The 16,995-nt window shown below is 50.1% G+C and overlaps 4 protein-coding genes across 4 annotated transcripts; 1 reads left to right on the forward strand and 3 right to left on the reverse strand.

Moving 5' to 3' along the window:
• Positions 1 to 1,527: 1,527 nt before the first annotated feature.
• Positions 1,528 to 4,427, forward strand: HOO65_020182 (uncharacterized protein; the record flags this gene model as incomplete). The annotated part of the gene is made up of 4 exons (XM_071006422.1): positions 1,528 to 1,791; positions 1,955 to 2,807; positions 3,807 to 3,885; positions 4,109 to 4,427. 4 exons carry the CDS (start codon positions 1,528 to 1,530, stop codon positions 4,425 to 4,427), a joined length of 1,515 nt encoding a protein of 504 aa, XP_070860820.1.
• A 1,573-nt stretch (positions 4,428 to 6,000) lies between these two features.
• HOO65_020183 (putative double-stranded RNA/RNA-DNA hybrid binding protein) lies at positions 6,001 to 6,858 on the reverse strand (the record flags this gene model as incomplete). The annotated part of the gene is made up of 1 exon (XM_071000010.1): positions 6,001 to 6,858. The coding sequence occupies one exon, from the start codon at positions 6,856 to 6,858 to the stop codon at positions 6,001 to 6,003; it is 858 nt and encodes a 285-aa protein (XP_070860821.1).
• Positions 6,859 to 10,317: 3,459 nt separating this feature from the next.
• HOO65_020184 (putative double-stranded RNA/RNA-DNA hybrid binding protein) lies at positions 10,318 to 11,430 on the reverse strand (the record flags this gene model as incomplete). Its single annotated transcript, XM_071000011.1, has 1 exon — positions 10,318 to 11,430. The coding sequence occupies one exon, from the start codon at positions 11,428 to 11,430 to the stop codon at positions 10,318 to 10,320; it is 1,113 nt and encodes a 370-aa protein (XP_070860822.1).
• A 2,538-nt stretch (positions 11,431 to 13,968) lies between these two features.
• Positions 13,969 to 14,853, reverse strand: HOO65_020185 (Glycolipid transfer protein; the record flags this gene model as incomplete). Its single annotated transcript, XM_071006989.1, has 4 exons — positions 13,969 to 14,263; positions 14,355 to 14,473; positions 14,578 to 14,636; positions 14,718 to 14,853. The coding sequence occupies 4 exons, from the start codon at positions 14,851 to 14,853 to the stop codon at positions 13,969 to 13,971; spliced, it is 609 nt and encodes a 202-aa protein (XP_070860823.1).
• Positions 14,854 to 16,995: the final 2,142 nt, after the last annotated feature.

The raw sequence follows: 16,995 nt of genomic DNA on the forward strand, positions 1-16,995 counted from the left end.
TCCTCCCCTTCCTCTTCTCTTCGTTCTCCATCCTCCACAAATTTTGTCAAGCCTTTATCCTCTCCCTTCCCTTTTCCAATTCTTTTCTTCTGGAAACCGCACTTGTTTCTTGACCAGCCATCGGCTATTTTGTGCTATACAGGAGAAGCTCCGAGCTTTGCGTCAAGTTTTTCTTCTTTTCTTTTTTCTTCCCGCCAAGAGCATAGGGCTTAAATCTGTCAAGCTAGATTTTTATCTTGTCTTACGAGAGGCAAAAAAAAAAAGAAAAAAAAAAGCAAACAATATAACTTGACATTCGGCTTTCGCCCGTCTCTGTCGGCATTGTTCTCATTCCTACTTATTTCAGGTATGTTTGTTAAATATCCTTTCTGCGGCCTCCAAGTTTCCTTTCACAATCCGGCCTTCCATTCTGGGGTAGCATGGCTTGGCATTCAAATTATTCTGCCCTCTTCGTTAAGCCAGCCCAATATCTCGAACCCCCTCCCGCCAAGGGCATAATTTGTTTATCGTATTCAACATCTTATATCTGCAGTGGAAAGCAGAACTAGACCAACTAAACAGCCTTGTCGAACCCGCACATCACAACAAATACAGAGCCGACAAACTAGGCCAAAATAGGATCTCAATATAGCCACACCCCCCTTCACCCGCATTTTCACGAAGTCGCAACCGCATCCGCTTTTCTTGCTCAAGGAAAGTATACCTTGTACCCTGTCCCCTTCCACAGGGGCGTGATATTTTGGCCTAGAGACACCCTACCCGCTCCCCCCTGCTGACTTGGAGGTTGCAACCTGCATCTGCTAGCTTTTCGTTCCTGACCTGGTCTTGGCTTGGCCTTGGCTTGGCTCTGAACTTTTGCTGTCTTGTTTCAGTTACATTAAGCTGTTCACTGCTGGCTTCTATTCTCTTATATGAGCCTGGCTTTTCACCCTCTTCCTCAAAACGCTCACTGCAGTCTCATTCGAGTCGCGCTAACTTGGTCATTTTGCACCACAGCACATGTCAACGTTTGGTCAGTCGCTGGTATTGCCCTGTTTGGTTGAACTCGACTTGGACTCAGTAGAAAGGATAGGAAAACGCGCCTGCCATCCTTCTCTCTTCCTTCTTTCTTGTATCCTTCTACTCTACAAACAATACAAGTAGACCGATATCCCGTCGCTCTGTGTTAGTTTCGTATCCCTCTAGACCGGTTTTCTTGTTCTCCCTCTCTTTGCTACTACTTCCTTCTAAGACTTGGCCTCTATTTCACCTTCTCATAACCCATATATTTTTCTCGTATCCATCCCATCCCCCTTTTCTCAAGTTTATTTCTTTTCGCATTTGTAGCAAACGGCCAACCGGACCATTACTCGCTTAAACCCGCTCAACAACCACATTGCTTCACAGCGGCACATCACAGCCATCGGATCGCGCTGCACTGTCATATTGCGAAAACTTCTCTCTATCCAAGCTTCGGGACAGACATGGCTGTTAAGGCCAAATCACATTCTTCTGCTTCTCCACCCCATTTCCTAAGCTTGAGCCCCCATGCAATTTCATTCTCGCACTCGATCAACAGACAATACCACTACTTTTGCAGCCATCACTGGCAAGACTTCAAGAGCTGCTAAACGCGCTTCCAGAGGCATCTCTCTCGATCGTCGACCATCGCCGCCAATGATGCACAGAGGAAGTGTGGCCGCAGCCTCAGGCGTCGACCCTTTGGACAGCATACGTCATAAAACGCCCTTTATCGGAGTTGTGTCAACCTATGGTGACACTCTTCGTGATACTTTTCTCAATGCTCTATTTGTGAGTAACCTCTGGGAGTTCAAGCATCGGAACATACCGTCTACAGACTGTCTCCATAACCCACCACCCGCCTTGGTTTTTACAATATAATCCACTGTCTACACGCATCCTCAATCTCAGTGCGGCCTTGAACTTCTGTTGCTAACCACTTCTCGCTCGCTAGAATCCTGACCTGCGACCTCCCATCCCTAGCCAAACCCGTCCGTACACATCCGTAACCTTGCAAGACCGTCCGTGGCGCTGCTGGGTTGATCAGGTTGTTCACCCTCTTGCACAGCCGGACCACTTCATTGGTCAACTCGCCCAACTCGACGTTTTAGTTATTCTCTACTCTACACAATCAGCCTCATCCTTTACATCGGTCGTTAAAATTTGCGAGCGCTACCTCGACGCAGTCCCGCCTTATGGGTCAAACTCTGAAAGCACTACATCGCCAGTTACATTACCAGTAGTTACTCCTGGTAATAGAACTACTGGTCGTGGTCTACCATTACCTGTGATTGTTGCAACAGGGAGTGCACCCATTAGACCACTCGTGGTTGGGGAAGGTCATGTGCCGTCTTCTGAGGGAATAGCTCTTGCCGCCAAGTACAATGGCCGGTTTGTCGAACTCGACTCTTTCACTGATGCATGCGAAGTGCAGCGCCCAATCGAAGCAGCTGTTGCTGCATGGGCCAAAGGCCATACGCAGGTCGATCTGCTCCTTGTCCCGAGCACCGGCAGTAACCGCTCTGAAAATGACGGTTCGCCATCCGAGTCGGTTCCGCCCAGCAATAGCAGAAGAAACACAGACACCCGCGATAAGCGTAAAAACAGCAGTCATACGGAACGCCGCTCTAAGGATTCTCGAAGTTCGCTGCCCACCAGTGTTGAGCATCGAGCCGAAGCATCAGGAACAGCAGCAGCTCCCAAAACTGAGGTGACTCCTATGTCACCAACCACTATATTTAGGCCTCCGACTGAATCTGGCGACTCGGCAGACCTCCAACAGCGCAAGAAGGCGGGGCGAGTGGCTCGTATGTTCCAAGCGTTGAAGCGCAGAGTGAATTCTTCCACAAAATAGAACAGGTTGTTCTGTCTCATTCACCAATCTTTTTTTTTTTTTTTTTTTCTTCTATCCATCTCTTGGACCCTTGATGCGGCATCTTAGCCGGGACACTCGCTATCTCCCTACTTCTCTCCTTCCACCTTTCATTTTTGTTTGGCAATTTTCCCTGTTTCCTTTCTTTTTACTCAACCGCTCTGGCTCGGATGTTTGATGTTTATTGTCTTGATACTCTAGGTTTTGAGAGTGGCCTCTGATTTTTCTGTTTTTGATTCCCCCCGGGTGGCTCTATCTGTTTTTTTTTCTTCTCTCTGTTTATTTTCTTGCCTTTACACACTTTCGTTCTTGTCTCTCGTTTCTTTTATATCCCGTCGTTTCTTGCAGACAGATTATTTCCTTTGTAATGTCATGGTGGATTTCGGCCCTGTCTTTTGTTTACATTTTATAACTTTTCTGGGTTACGGGGGTTGTCTTTGTTTATATCTGTATATTGATTCTTTTTGGTTGGGTCCCTTCTTCGTTTGTATTTATTTTTCCTAGTTCATCTCTTCATGATGCCTTTCTTTGCGTTTCTTTCTTTTGGTGGCGCCATGGTTTATTTAAGCAAGCAGGCTTTGATTGAAGTGAAGTTGAGATATCTCAATACAATTTTCTCAACGATGTGTGATCTGACTACAAGTTATTGGTTCTGGTATGGAATGCGTATTATTAGGTTGACCGTATGATTGGTTGTCTAGCGTGTTCACAGAAATACCGTTCGTCCCTAGCGACTAGAATCACATGGCATACAGTGACAAAATGAAGCACCAAGTCGGTCCCTCACGGGGGCAACCAGACCCCCAACGGGAGGCCTGCCATGTGCATATATAATACTTCACCCGGTCCTAATTGCACACGCTGTTGCCAGACATTCACTTTGGGATTTGTTCGTGTTGTCTTTTCTTTCTACACTTTTACATCTGCCTTGCAGACTACACACCAAAGAAGCTTGACTTTGGATCAACTCGCTGCCAAGCGGAGACAATCTCACAATACGAAGCTCGTTCTAGGTGAGTGCATGGACATTATAGTATCAACTTTGGCATGTGGGGATATCCCCATTATAGATCATCTATTTGGAGTGACGTAGCTTGCTATTTATGTACTTGCATGTACCCCGATAGCCAGGACGGAACAGAACAACGCCACTAACACAAAGAGTCTAGAAAACAGCTCCACTTGGTGACTCCTCCACTCAATCTATCCCACCCCCATTGCTATGCCTATCTATAGTACCGGCACTGATGCCCTGCTGGGACCCGGGGATTTGGATGCTAGCAATCTGTGTGCTGGCTCGGGGTACATCACACCATCGGCCTTCTTGCCGCCGCTGTCAGCCGAAGAGTTCTACGAGCGTGTGGTATCACAGGTAGATATGTATAGACTTGCGGTTGACGGCGTCGATAGCACCAACGGTATAGGAAGCTTGAACGGGATGGGCGACATAGCCGGCGTAAGTGCTATTGGTGGGACAGGCGCTCTAGGTGTTTCGAGTGGTGCGAGCAACGTGGATAGTGCTACTGGCCAATTCGGTGTCTTGGATGCGCGCTAGGCAAGCCGCCAGATACCTTATGGCACCGACGCACCCCTAGCGGAGCCGCTATCATTAGAAACCAGCAGTTTTAGCTCAGACGTAGAGAGAGAGTCAGCGCGACTACATGGAGCCCAGGTGCAGGAGACTACCAGTTTCACTGCTATGGAAAGCACTACTACTACGTACGTATCGCGCATGCTGCCGCAGCCGCACATGCAGACCATGGAACCGTGTCAAGAGGATAAGACCAAAGTAAGGTGCACAACCTGCAACAGGCAGATTGAAAACGATAAACGCAAGATCCAGTACGTGTGGTCTCTCATCTCTCATCTTCTCCCTGTTTATCAGCAACAGCCATTCCTTACCCCTCACCATGTGCGGCTTTGTCTGCACGTCGGATCACACTAACACCAACTTCCTCCCCCCGTTTACGTGGGAGGATCTACAGGAAACACTGGCGCCACCACCAGAAAACGATACTATGCGCATATACGTTCTGTAACTACGGAGTGGGTGGTGAGCCCAAGACCTTTTCGTCGCGCAAGGAAATGCATCGCCATGTATGGACGTCACATGCACCGTGGGCACGTCAGGTTAACGGCGAATTCCCCGGGACCATTCCCGTTCTGGTACGCCAGTGCCCCGTCTGTGGCTACATTTTTCAGCGCTCAGATAACCTGACGAGGCATTTGAAGAGGGGCATTTGCGTGAAGAAGATGCAGGCTGAGGAGACGGAGAGATTAGTAGACGAGTCGATCTGGGCGTTGCTGAACGCATAATTGAGCAGGGGCCACAGGAGGAATTGACAAAGAAAAAAAAAGATATCAATAAAATTTATTTTGTATGTATGTATGTATGTATGTATGTACTATTTAGCGTCTACCTACCAGTTTTCCCGGTAATACGACGGCATGTTCTGGACGGAAGGGGAGTTGGAAGATGTCGTCTTCCGACCCCTCCTCCGGGCAGTCAGCAGTTGCAGGTACTCGTCCTCTTCGAAATACTCCTATGACTTTTGAGGGTCCAGCCTTGTGGCCAGGAGATTTCTCCGGAAGACGTTGCCCCAAGGGCTTCCCCGCTGGTTGGGTGGTTGTGTTTCCAGGATTGGTTACCTGGTTCTTTTTGGCTTTTGGCGCCCTACCTATATAGTGATCTAGTCTAAGAGGCCAACGGCTGTCGGCCCTGGGTATTGGCCCTGGCGGAGTACGTCGGTTTTGTCCTCTGTTCAGCGAGGTGGTTGCCGCATTTTTAGTAGACCCTGGGCGTCGGGAGAAAGGACCTTCCGAATTCTCTTCCGCGTCCCTTCGACATCTCCGTCCGATCTTGTCTTCTATTTTCCTTCTTTTTTTTTTTTTTTTTAAAAAGCACTCCCTCTCTCATCTCTCTTCCCCTCTCCCCTCCGTTCGTCCCCCTCGTCCCCCTCGTCCCCCTCGTCCCCCTCGTCCCCCTCGTCCCCCTCGTCCCCCTCGTCCCCCTCGTCCCCCTCGTCCCCCTCGTCCTCCTCGTCCCCTTGTTCACCCTCCTCCTTCTTTTTTTTTTTTTTTTTTGGCTATTGCATCCGCGCCGTGTGCATCCATGAGGACTGCCTTCCTCACCTATGCTGTAGGTGCTTTAGGTTCCGGTGTAGCACGCTAGCAACGTACTTTGTTGCCTTTGTGTTTTTCAGTAGCTTGTCCGTGAACCTCTGGCCCCACGGCCTTGGTAAAGTCTTGCACGTCCACATGTGTCCTCGTTCTTTCGGCTGCTTGCAGTGGATGCATTTGCGTGGGCATTGGTGATTGAAACGGTCATGGTACTGGTCAAAGTCTCCGTGCCCCGTCCTGGCTGCCAGGATGTGCCCCAGTTCCGTTCTGTCCACTCCTTTGTAGCCCGGCGTTCGAAACGGGGGGCTGCATGGGATGTCCTGTAATGGGCGATATCCTTTTTGCCCTTTCCACCATTTCTCGTACTCCTCACGCAGTTGGTTTCGCCTCCACCTCTTTGCCCCTGCGAGACTGACGCGGGGTTCGCGGACGTGTCCGAGGCATCCGAGCTTGGCTTGAGCGTCGGCTTGTTCGTTTCCCTCCAGGCCTACATGTCCTGGGACCCAAAGCACTTGGACGCGTCTCCTGTCCTTTCTGTTCTTCCACGTGTTTAGGATCCGTTTCGTTCTGTCGATGATGTCCTGGGAGGTACTGTTTCGCTTTTGCGGGTTGCGCAGTCGGTCGACTACTCCTTGGTTGTCCAGACATATCCAGATTTCCTCGGCGTCTGTGTGCATCACGGCCCGCCTGGCTGCTTCGCATGCCCCGTACGCTTCCGCGTCTGCAACCTCCACCCATTTGCCCAGAGCACTATGTCCTGTTTCCAGGGTGGTTCCGTCCATGGTGGTGACCCATCCTGCTCCTGTGTTTCCCTTTGCGTCTTTCGAGCCATCAGAGTATGCTATGAGTGTTCCTACAGTGGCCATGTCCACCTCCTCTCTGTGTTTCTCAGCCTCTTTCTCTTTGCTGAGCCACTTTCGAGGGGGAAAATTTATTTTGTTTGTTTGTTCTATTTAACGTCTAAATTGATTGATTGTTGATTGTACTATTTAACGTCTACCTACAGCTATTTCACCGTAATACGACGGCCTTCCGGCCGGGAGCACCTCCCGGGCGGTCCGCAGTGACAGGAACGCATAAACTTCAACCTTCTCCTATGACTTTTTAGGGTCCAGCAATATAGCCAGGAGGGTCTCTGTATAGCGCGGCCCGAGGGCGTACCTGTCGGGTTCCAGGATTGGTTACCTGATATTTTTGGTTGGTGGAGGCCCCGTGTAAAAACTAGTCTAAAAGGCCCCCGGCTGTCGGCACGGGGGGTAGGCCCCGGCGGAGTACAGTGGTTTTGTCCTTTTATGCGTGGCTGCTGCAACACCTTTGGTCTTCCCATTTTCCACATCCCCCTTTCCCCACCGGCAAAAACCCCAGACAAACCCTAAACCCAGAAGTGGAATCGACTCCCAACTTCCCCACAAACATTCGATCCTCTGAAAAATCTGCTATGTGTCCTGAAACCATGAAAATCATGGCGACAAGACAACAGATTCCAGTGCAGTCTGGGAATCCCGTCAAGCGACGGGAAAGTCAACCATACTGTGTGAGCATCCGAGGGCTCATGGTCTATCCTTCCACCGCCCTGGTGGCCGCTGCCTCATGCGGTGTGGATGTGACCTAAGGCAGCCCCCTTTCTAGTGACCTGCCACAGTCACCAGTCTGTCCGAGGACAGAGGAGCGCGAGAAAAAACAAAACATAAGAAAAAGGTGTGGACTGTGTGAACTCTCAAATACTCAGTCCTGAGCGTGAAGGTGAACTCCTTGAGTTGGAGTGGTGTTGTGGCGATGAGGAGTTGGCGATCGCGAAAGTTGTCGTGAAAAAGGGGGCGAGTCGACGACGAGGTTGTTCCTCAAAGTTGGGCAAGAGCGGCCTCAAGGCTCCACAGCTCATTGTCAGAATCCATGACAGAGTCAAAGAAAAAGAAAAGAATGAAAGACGCTTATCAGTGTCATAGGCGTCGTCCTCTAGCAGCCCGGAAGAAGGGGAGGCGCCAGACCTCAAAGGTACCCCCCCGAGGGTTGTAAGAGGGAGAGTTGTATTTAACGTCTACCTACAGGTATTTCACCGTAATACGACGGCATGTTCAATAAAATTTAATTAGGTGATGGTCACACACGCACAGCGGACAAAAAAAGAACAAAAGTTAGGGGTCTTGCCGTGGATCGAACACGGGACCTCTCGCAAGCAATGCTTTAGGGTGAGCCCTAAGCGAGAATCATACCACTAGACCACAAGACCCAGATTGGAACGACGATTTTGGCTATAATTCCACAATATATATCTTACAAAAATGCCGGCAGATGCGAAAATTCCCTTCTTTTTTTTCTTTATTCAACATTTGTCTTGAGACGGCAATTCTATCCGGCAGCCAATCCGGCGTCGTTTGGCCTTGGTGATTCTTATAGATGATGAATAAATCTAGGCCAAGTTCACGCGGTCACTGCTGACTAGAAACCTTAGATTGCCAATCCTAGAAATCATCGGAGATATAGGCCCGGGCTGGATAGAAAGCCTTTCTGGCCCTGATACTGACCCCTAAAACGTCTATCATGTCAGAGCCTCCTCGAAGCCTTCCAAATTTGCTCTCTTTTTGCCTCTCCAACTAGTCTCTTCTCGCTCACCTCTCTAGCTCTATAACCTTTACAGAGCCCTGAATATCCACCAGTGTCCTTGCTCTATTGGGTGGTTGCAGTAATTTCATCCATGTGAGCACTCATGGCTTAAGACGTCATGATTCTCATCAAGCCCTTTGTGACTAGTCCTGGGTGCTAGAATGCGTCCCATTTCTGCCTTTTTGAGACCTTTATAATTGGACACAGAAGGGAAGCTATCAAGAATGCCTTTGGGTAAGGTGATGTCCTTTCCGATCTTTCCACCACTCTTGGTACTTAGTACATGGTTGGTTTCTCTTTTCTCACTCACCTTTGTGCTCCGGCTGGGCTGGTGTGGGGTTATGGATTGGTTCCATGGCAATGGCACCCTGGTTTTGCTTGCGCATCATCCTGTTCATTTCCCTCTTTGAACTCCCGTTCTTCTAGAGGTTCAGGATCTGTTTCGTTTGGTCAATGATGTCCTGGGATGTGTTGTTCCGTATGCCTGGGTTGCCTAAGCGGTCCACCACCCCTCGGTTGTCTAGACAGAGCAAATTTCCTCAGTGACTGTGTGTGTTACAGCTGGCGTTTGCACAAATCTCGCGGACAGTTTCTTCTCATTGCCTTGGCGCCCCCATGGATATGGATGGTTAAAGGTCTTGGGTTGGGCACAACCTGCGACTGGGCACTGTATTCCTACATTCAGGTGGTTGAGCCGCATATGGTACTCTTTGAAGTTGCCGTGTTTGGAGCGCGCAGCGAGGATTCGGGCGACCGTACCCCTATGTAGCCCCTTCACTCAGCCGATGTCTAATGGATTCGGCCAGTTCAGCGCTCCACCGAGATGTCTGATCTTCGGGCAGTTTTCTTTTATCCAGTTTCGGAAGTCTGATTTCAAGGCTTCGTTCCTCTATCTTCTTGCTGCCGTCAGTGACATTGTCGCCATTGGGACCAGAAGGCCATCGCTCTTGCAACCCGCTTTGGCCAGCTGATCAACTGTTTCATTGCCCGGGACTTCGCAGTGTCCTGGGACCCAGTTCACCTTGCCGACTGGCCCGCACAACCCCATCCACATTGTATTGTATTATTTAACGTCTACCTACTGTCATTTCGCAGCAATACGACGGCATATTCCGGACGGGAGCACCTCCCGGGCGGTCAGCAGTGACAGGAGCGCATAGACTTCAAGCATCTCCTATGACTCTTTAGGGTCCACAACCCCATCCGCCCGTATTGTATTGTATTGTATTGTATTATTTTACGTCTACCTACCAATTATTTCGCGGTAATACGACGGCATATTCCGGACAGGAGCCGTTGGCTGATGTCAGCTTCCCGTGGCTCCTCCTGGGCGGTCAGCAATTGCAGGTTTGCTTGGATTTCGAGCGCCTCCTATGACTTTTTAGGGTCCGGCGCTTGGGCCAGGATGGCTCTCTGTCCAGCATTGCCCTAGGGCGTGCCTGCGGGGTTCCAGGTATTTTTGGTCTGCGACGACCGCGTGTAATCTAGTCTAAAAGGCCGCCGGCTTTCAGCACGTGGGGGAAGCCCCGGCAGAGTACAGCGGTTTTGTCCTTCCGTATGCATGGCTGCTGCCGCATCATTTTTAATATTTTTCCCGTTTTGCTGGTGGTTGGTAGTAGAGCTCCCTTCACACCTTCACACGGAGCCCTCCTCGACATCTCCTTCCTGTCCTGCAAACGTTTCCTCCTCCTATCTCTTCTCTCTTCCCCTTCCATTCTCCCTCAACTTCGCCCTCCTCGTCCCCTTCTTCGTTGTTGCCCTTGCTGTCGTGGAGTTGGTTGTGTCATCCTAGGCTGCCCTTGTTGTGGTCGCTCCCCTGTAGTCTGCGGTGGCAGTGACCTGCCTCTACGCGTTTCTTGAGGGGGGGTTGCCTCTGTGGTTTCCAGACAGCTCAGCTCGGGCTCGGGTTGTTGTTTCTCTTTAAGGAGCATCAGGTTGCGGCGAAGCACGTTGGCGACATAACTTGTCGCTTTCGTGTTTTTAAGGAGCTTGTCCGCGAACCTTTGGCTCCATGGTCTGGGTAGTGCCTTGCAGGTCCACCAGTGTCCTCGTTCCTTGGCTTGGTTGCAGGCTCTGCATCCAAGTGGGCAGTTGTGTCCCCATCGCTCGTGGTATCTGTCGAAGTCTCCATCGCCAGTTCTAGCCGCGAGGATGTGGCCCAGCTCTATTCTAGTCAGCCCTTTGTAGCGGGAGTTGCGGAAGGGGGGTTCAGTGGGGACGCCGGTTCCAAGCGGACGGTATCCTTTTTGTTCTTTCCACCACCCTTCGTAGTCGAGACGTAGCTGGTCTCTTCTCCATCTCCGTGCTCCTGCAAGGCTGAAGCGGTGTTCCTTTACCAGTCCCTGGCATCCTAACTTGGCCTGGGTATCGGCTAGCTCATTGCCTTTGATGCCCATGTGTCCTGGGACCCATAGCACTCGGGCGAGCCTTCCGGGTGTCTTGTCTGCCCAGGCTTTTAGGATTCGTCTGGTTTCGTCTACCGCTTCCTGTGATGTGCTGTTTTTGGTGGCAGCATTTCGGAGTCGGTCCACAACTCCTCTGTTGTCTAGACACAGCCAGATTTCTCCAGCTCCTTCGCGAGCTGTTGCTCGCTTAGTTGCCTCGAGAGCGCCAACTGCCTCCGCATCTGCCACCTCCATCCACTTTCCTAGAGCTATATGGTTTGCTTCTTGGGTAGCTCCGTCTTCGATGATAGCCCATCCTGCGCCCGCGTTGCCACTTGCATCTTTCGATCCGTCGGAGTACGCGACGAGCGTTCCTGGTAGGGTATTCTCTACCTCTGCCTGGTGTCGCTTCGTTTCCTCCTCTTTGCTGTGCCACGTTCGGGGCGACATGTCCGGTCCTTCCAAGAGCGGCCTCAACCTAGTGTGACCCCATCCGCATGTATGTATGTATGTTTTATTTAACGTCTACCTACAGCTATTTCACCATAATACGACGGCCTTCCGGCCGGGAGCACCTCCCGGGCGGTCCGCAGTGACAGGAACGCATAGACTTCAACCTTCTCCTATGACTTTTTAGGGTCCAGCAATATAGCCAGGAGGGTCTCTGTATAGCGCGGCCCGAGGGCGTACCTGTCGGGATCTAGGATTGGTTACCTGATATTTTTGGTTGGTGGAGGCCCCGTGTAAAAACTAGTCTAAAAGGCCCCCGGCTGTCGGCACGGGGGGTAGGCCCCGGCGGAGTACAGTGGTTTTGTCCTTTCATGCGTGGCTGCTGCAACACCTTCGGTTTTCCCATTTTTCCCATCCCCCTTTCCCCACCGACAAAAACCCCAGACAAACCCTAAACCCAGAAGTGGAAACGACTCCCAACTTCCCCACAACCATTCGATCCTCTGAAAAATCTGCTATGTGTCCTGAAGCCATGAAGATCGTGGAGGCAAGACAGCAGATTCCAGTGCAGTCTGGGAATCCCGTCAAGCGACGAGAAAGTCAACCATACTGTGTGAGCATCCGAGGGCTCATGGTCTATCCTTCCACCGCCCTGGTGGCCGCTGCCTCATGCGGTGTGGATGTGACCAAAGGCAGCCCCCTTTCTAGTGACCTGCCACAGTCACCAGTCTGTCCGAGGACAGAGGAGCGCGAGAAAAAACAAAACATAAGAAAAAGGTGTGGACTGTGTGAACTCTCAAATACTCAGTCCTGAGCGTGAAGGTGAACTCCTTGAGTTGGAGTGGTGTTGTGGCGATGAGGAGTTGGCGATCGCGAAAGTTGTCGTGAAAATGGGGGCGAGTCGACGACGAGGTTGTTCCTCAAAGTTGGGCAAGAGCGGCCTCAAGGCTCCACAGCTCATTGTCAGAATCCATGACGGAGTCAAAGAAAAAGAAAAGAATGAAAGACGCTCATCAGTGTCATAGGCGTCGTCCTCTAGCAGCCCGGAAGAAGGGGAGGCGCCAGACCTCAAAGGTACCCCCCCCGAGGGTTGTAAGAGGGAGAGTTGTGACCCCATCCGCATTGTATTGTATTGTATTATTTTACGTCAAAGAGAGTTTGTCGTAAATCCAGAAATAAGAGACTGCGAGGGACCACAGCCGCTAACAAGGAACCTGAGCATGTTATTGCCATCAAGCCATAGGAAAGGATGAACCGACGGCATGCTCGCGTCGTCGGCGCCATTTTCGTAAAAAAGTGCCTTTATGGGTGACCCCCCCTCGTCCCGAGAATGAGCCCCATCGAGTAACCCGTCGCAGATGTTGAATCCAGCTACCAAAGGCAGCATGAGCCCAACACGCACAACGCGCAATCGCATGCCTATCAAAACACGACAATGTAATCCTCCAGCGCCTCCATCACGCCCCCAGCACTAGGCGCCTCAAGTAAACGTCGCACTCGCCCACCAGCTCGGGACCGCCCTTTACGACGCCGTCAAAGGAACCAGCCTTGAGAGCCCAATGACTCAACCACACACTCCCAGAGACCAAGTGACAAGGGACTCGTATCTTCGTCCCAAAAGCTGTCTGGTTCGCGGTAGTGGTAGTTGAGATCATGACGAGCTCCGTAGGCTGGCTGTGTCCCAAGACGGCTTGTAGAGGGCGCAAGCCGATGTTTAAAGATAGCGAGGCGGGTAGAGGGCCAGACTGAGGACAAGGGCCAGGCAGAGGTCAGCCGTCGATGAATGCACCCAAAGAGTGCAATCAATATCTCCGACGGCGCGTTTCCGCAGCAGATTCCACAAAGTGAAATCCGTGTCCGGGGACTTTCTCCCAAAGCTTCAGATATCCGAATCAACGAATGAGACGCGGTGCAGAAACTGCAACCGAGTCTCTGTGTGAGAGCTTCGATAGCGATTTGTCAGGCGAGGGGGTGGTGCACGGACCCCATCCGCCCGAAGTGCGCTGAGCCGATGATCCGAAATATCGGAGCCACAATACGGAGAACAAGGCCGCGTGGCCCAATGGCAAGGCGTTTGACTACGAATCAAAAGATTGTGGGTTCGAATCCCATCGTGGTCACTTGAACAGTAGTGTTCTTCAGTTCTCATGTTTTTTTTTGGTTTGTTTTTGGTATCCTATTTTTCCTTTTTTTTTATTTTTTTATTTTTTAGTTCCGTCTATGTGATTTGGAAGTATACATAGAGTACCAAAACATGTTCGACTTCTAGTTGGATGGCGACTTCACATGTGTTCTAAGTATAATAATTTAGAGTGCAATGTTTGATCATTTCGAGTCCGATTGTGGATCCTGTGTCTTGTTGGATGCTAGGTTGTACATACATGGTATAATAAGAGAACAAAAACAAAAGTGAAACACCACCTAAAGAGAGGGGTGGGGATGGTACCGCTATAACTACTAGCAGCCCTAGCCTCCAAGCCTCGAATCTAATGCAAGAGAGACAGACACAATCAAATAGAGCAAGGAGATATGGCATTTCTACCATTTGGCGTCCTTGCTGGTAAGGAAAGCGGTCATAATGGCCACAATATGTGTCAGGGCGTCGAGGTAGACCTTGAGCTTGGCGGTAACATTGTCGGGGTTATCACCCAGCTTAGCGAAGAAGTCCTTACGGTAGGGGCAAGCGCCCATGGCAGCGCTGAAGATGGGCTTGATAAGAAACGAATGATGGGGCTTTAGAGTGCCGGAGTAGGCCTCGCGGAAGGAGTCAGCCAGCTCCTGGGTGGGCTTAGCTAGAGAGGTGGACAGAGCGCGGCAGGTGAAGTCAAGGCCACTGTTTTAGAAAAAAGAGGGTTAGAATGAGAAGGGAGAAGTCATGAGGAAAATGGGAAATTAGGATGGGAATTGGAGATGAAAAAACTCACCGGACCAGCCAGACCATGCCCTCTGTGGCAGTGTGCTTCTTTTCCTTGAGCTCATTCAAGCACAACTCCTTTAGGTTCTCAGACAGCGCGGGGGCTGCAAGCTGGCGGTCGCGAATTTTCTGCGGATAGAGAATGTCAATGGCTGTTTTGAGTCAAGCCTGCCGTGTTCCGTGCCGCTTATACAGAAATAAGAACGGCAATGTAGCCACTTGCAAGTTCTTACCTTGACGTTGCCGAGAATGTCGTTCTTGACGGGGCCGAAAGCAACAGAGCCGAGCTGGTCTATATTATGAGGGCAAAATAGATTAGGACACCGACAATTGCATCATTCATGTGTAGCCGTAAGCCCAGGAGTGTGCTTACCGAAAATTCCAGTTAGTGACTCAGCAGCCTCGAGGAACTCGGTGGTCGAGACGGCGTCACCGTTCACAGGAACATCATTAAAGGTGCGCTTGAAGGTGTCGAGAATCGTGCCACCAGGGGGGATAACAACGGCCATTTTAGAAAAAGACAAAGGTGAGAGAAGTGAAAACTAGACTTCGAGTTTGGGTGATGAAGAGAAGAACAATAGGGAACAAGGAGAACAAAGCAATGGGTGGGAAAGAAAAGAAACGTGGAATAAAGGGAGCTGAAAAGAACAGATGGATGGTGAATGGTCGTTTGTTTGAGATTCAGGAGTTCTAGGGTGGCCGGAATGCCTTACTGTAGCAGCTATGTTGCAACAGGGTCCAAGCTACAAGCCAGAAGCTCGGCCGATCTAGCTGTGCATGAGGTACTGGGTACAGTAGGGGGTACATTGGGGAGAGGTCTAGGTGACTTTGCGCGCTGTGCTCGCAGTGGCAATGGCAAGAGGAACTTGCTGCCATAAAGCTCAATCCCACGACTTCTTCTCCCCCCCCACCTTTTCATCCTTCCCCGCCTTTGGTCAACCCTTAGAAAACAAGAGGGTTAATGGCGCTTATCGCAAAGTGGAGAGAAGGTAGATATCGGCACGTGACTATAAACGTGACGATAAAAGATAAAAGCTCACTGCCATTTGGGGGTTATTGGCCAAGCTTGAACGGGATTTGTGCAGTTAAAATGTGAACGCTAAAAGGGCGCAAGACTGCTAACTGGCCAAGGGCTTTTTTTCGAACATAGGAAGAAGAGTTCTCCGACTTCTACTCAAGGCCTGCGTCATTACGGCTACCCTTTGCGGCTTTGGGGCATGTTGGCCAGGCTGTCTGGTGAAAGCAGAATCCCGATCGTAAAATTTGTGGAGTCATTAGGGTTGCCCTGAAAGCATTGTTGCCAATGCTGGAGACCACCCTTTGCAGCGCTACACTACGGAGCTTCTATACTCTCTGCTCTATCTTCTCTAGAGAACGAGCGATGGAAACTTTATGCAAGCTGGTTGAGTCTCGATCTAGGGTAACCTGTAGTCGCCAAAGCTAAAGAGCTAAAGTAGAACCTGATAGGAGACCTCCACAAGTGCTCGAAATGGTGCTACAAGGCCCTCTAGACCTAGGCTTGTTCTATTAAAATGAACACAACATGTATAGGAGAATAAAGGGAGCTATGACGCACCCTACACCCTTCAAAGGCGGATGCACTGGTTGTGGTCCTGCCATCTACTAAAGAAGTTTGAAGCATGGAAAAGGATGAATAAGGAGAGAGCTCACTTCCTTTCCTCCTGACATGAGGCCAGGATGATTGCAACCCGCCATCGACTTCGAAGCTCATCACATGTATCTCAAGCTGGCGTAAACATTTATTGAAAGAGCTTCCATAGCAAAGGCTAACGAAAAAACTTTATAGATGTTGTAGAAGACATGGGGTTCTTCGAATAACCTTACTTATAATTGCAGTTGTAATCCAGGCTCGTCAAGAGGAAGTTCACATGGAGGAAGTCTAGCCAAGACAGGGCTGCTGGAACTCCGTAAACAACCCCGATCTCGAAACCGCCTGTACGTCTTATGAGGCTGACAGTACTTTTCTTCTGCTTTCTAGCCCAAATTTAGCAGTTTTTGTTGAGAAGAGCTCGCCTCTATCCAAGCAGGATAGCATTGAATAAACATGTGGTATTTGTAGCACGCCATCTAACCTAAAACAGCCGTCTACACATCGTGACAAAATATCTGACTCACCATAGTTTTGAGCCTGCTATCTTTCTGAAAGAGAAGATCATCAAAAACCTGATACGCCTTTTCTCCTATCCAATGGAAGGCTAAGAAGATGAGAAGATAGGGTGGAAAGAGAGTGATAGAGCCCTGCTTCAATGACAGAGTATTCAGGCAACAGTCGGACAGCTCTAAATTAGCATTCATTCTTGACGAGACAACCCTGGAACGCACCCAGAGGTCATTGACAGTGGAACCGCATATAATTTAATAGGTGGCCTGAGCAAAACCTGCAACAACTGAGGAGTAGAGCCCGTCCTGATGTTCTGAGGCGGTCCTAGACTAGACACATACATGATCGGGGTGGCGAAGATAATGTTGGGGGTTCTGGTAGTCTTGCTATATTGAAGGATGGGGTTAAAGTTTTTGTCACGAAAATTCTACGCACAAAAGGATTAGAAGTAATAGCACAGAATCTAGCACGTCTGCAACACAGCCATTAGACGAACTGACATCATTAACAGAGATATTCTCTATAACGT

Source organism: Ceratocystis lukuohia, assembly GCF_044167205.1.
Source record: "Ceratocystis lukuohia strain C4212 chromosome Unknown Supercontig2_pilon, whole genome shotgun sequence".
Lineage (NCBI taxonomy): Eukaryota > Fungi > Ascomycota > Sordariomycetes > Microascales > Ceratocystidaceae > Ceratocystis > Ceratocystis lukuohia.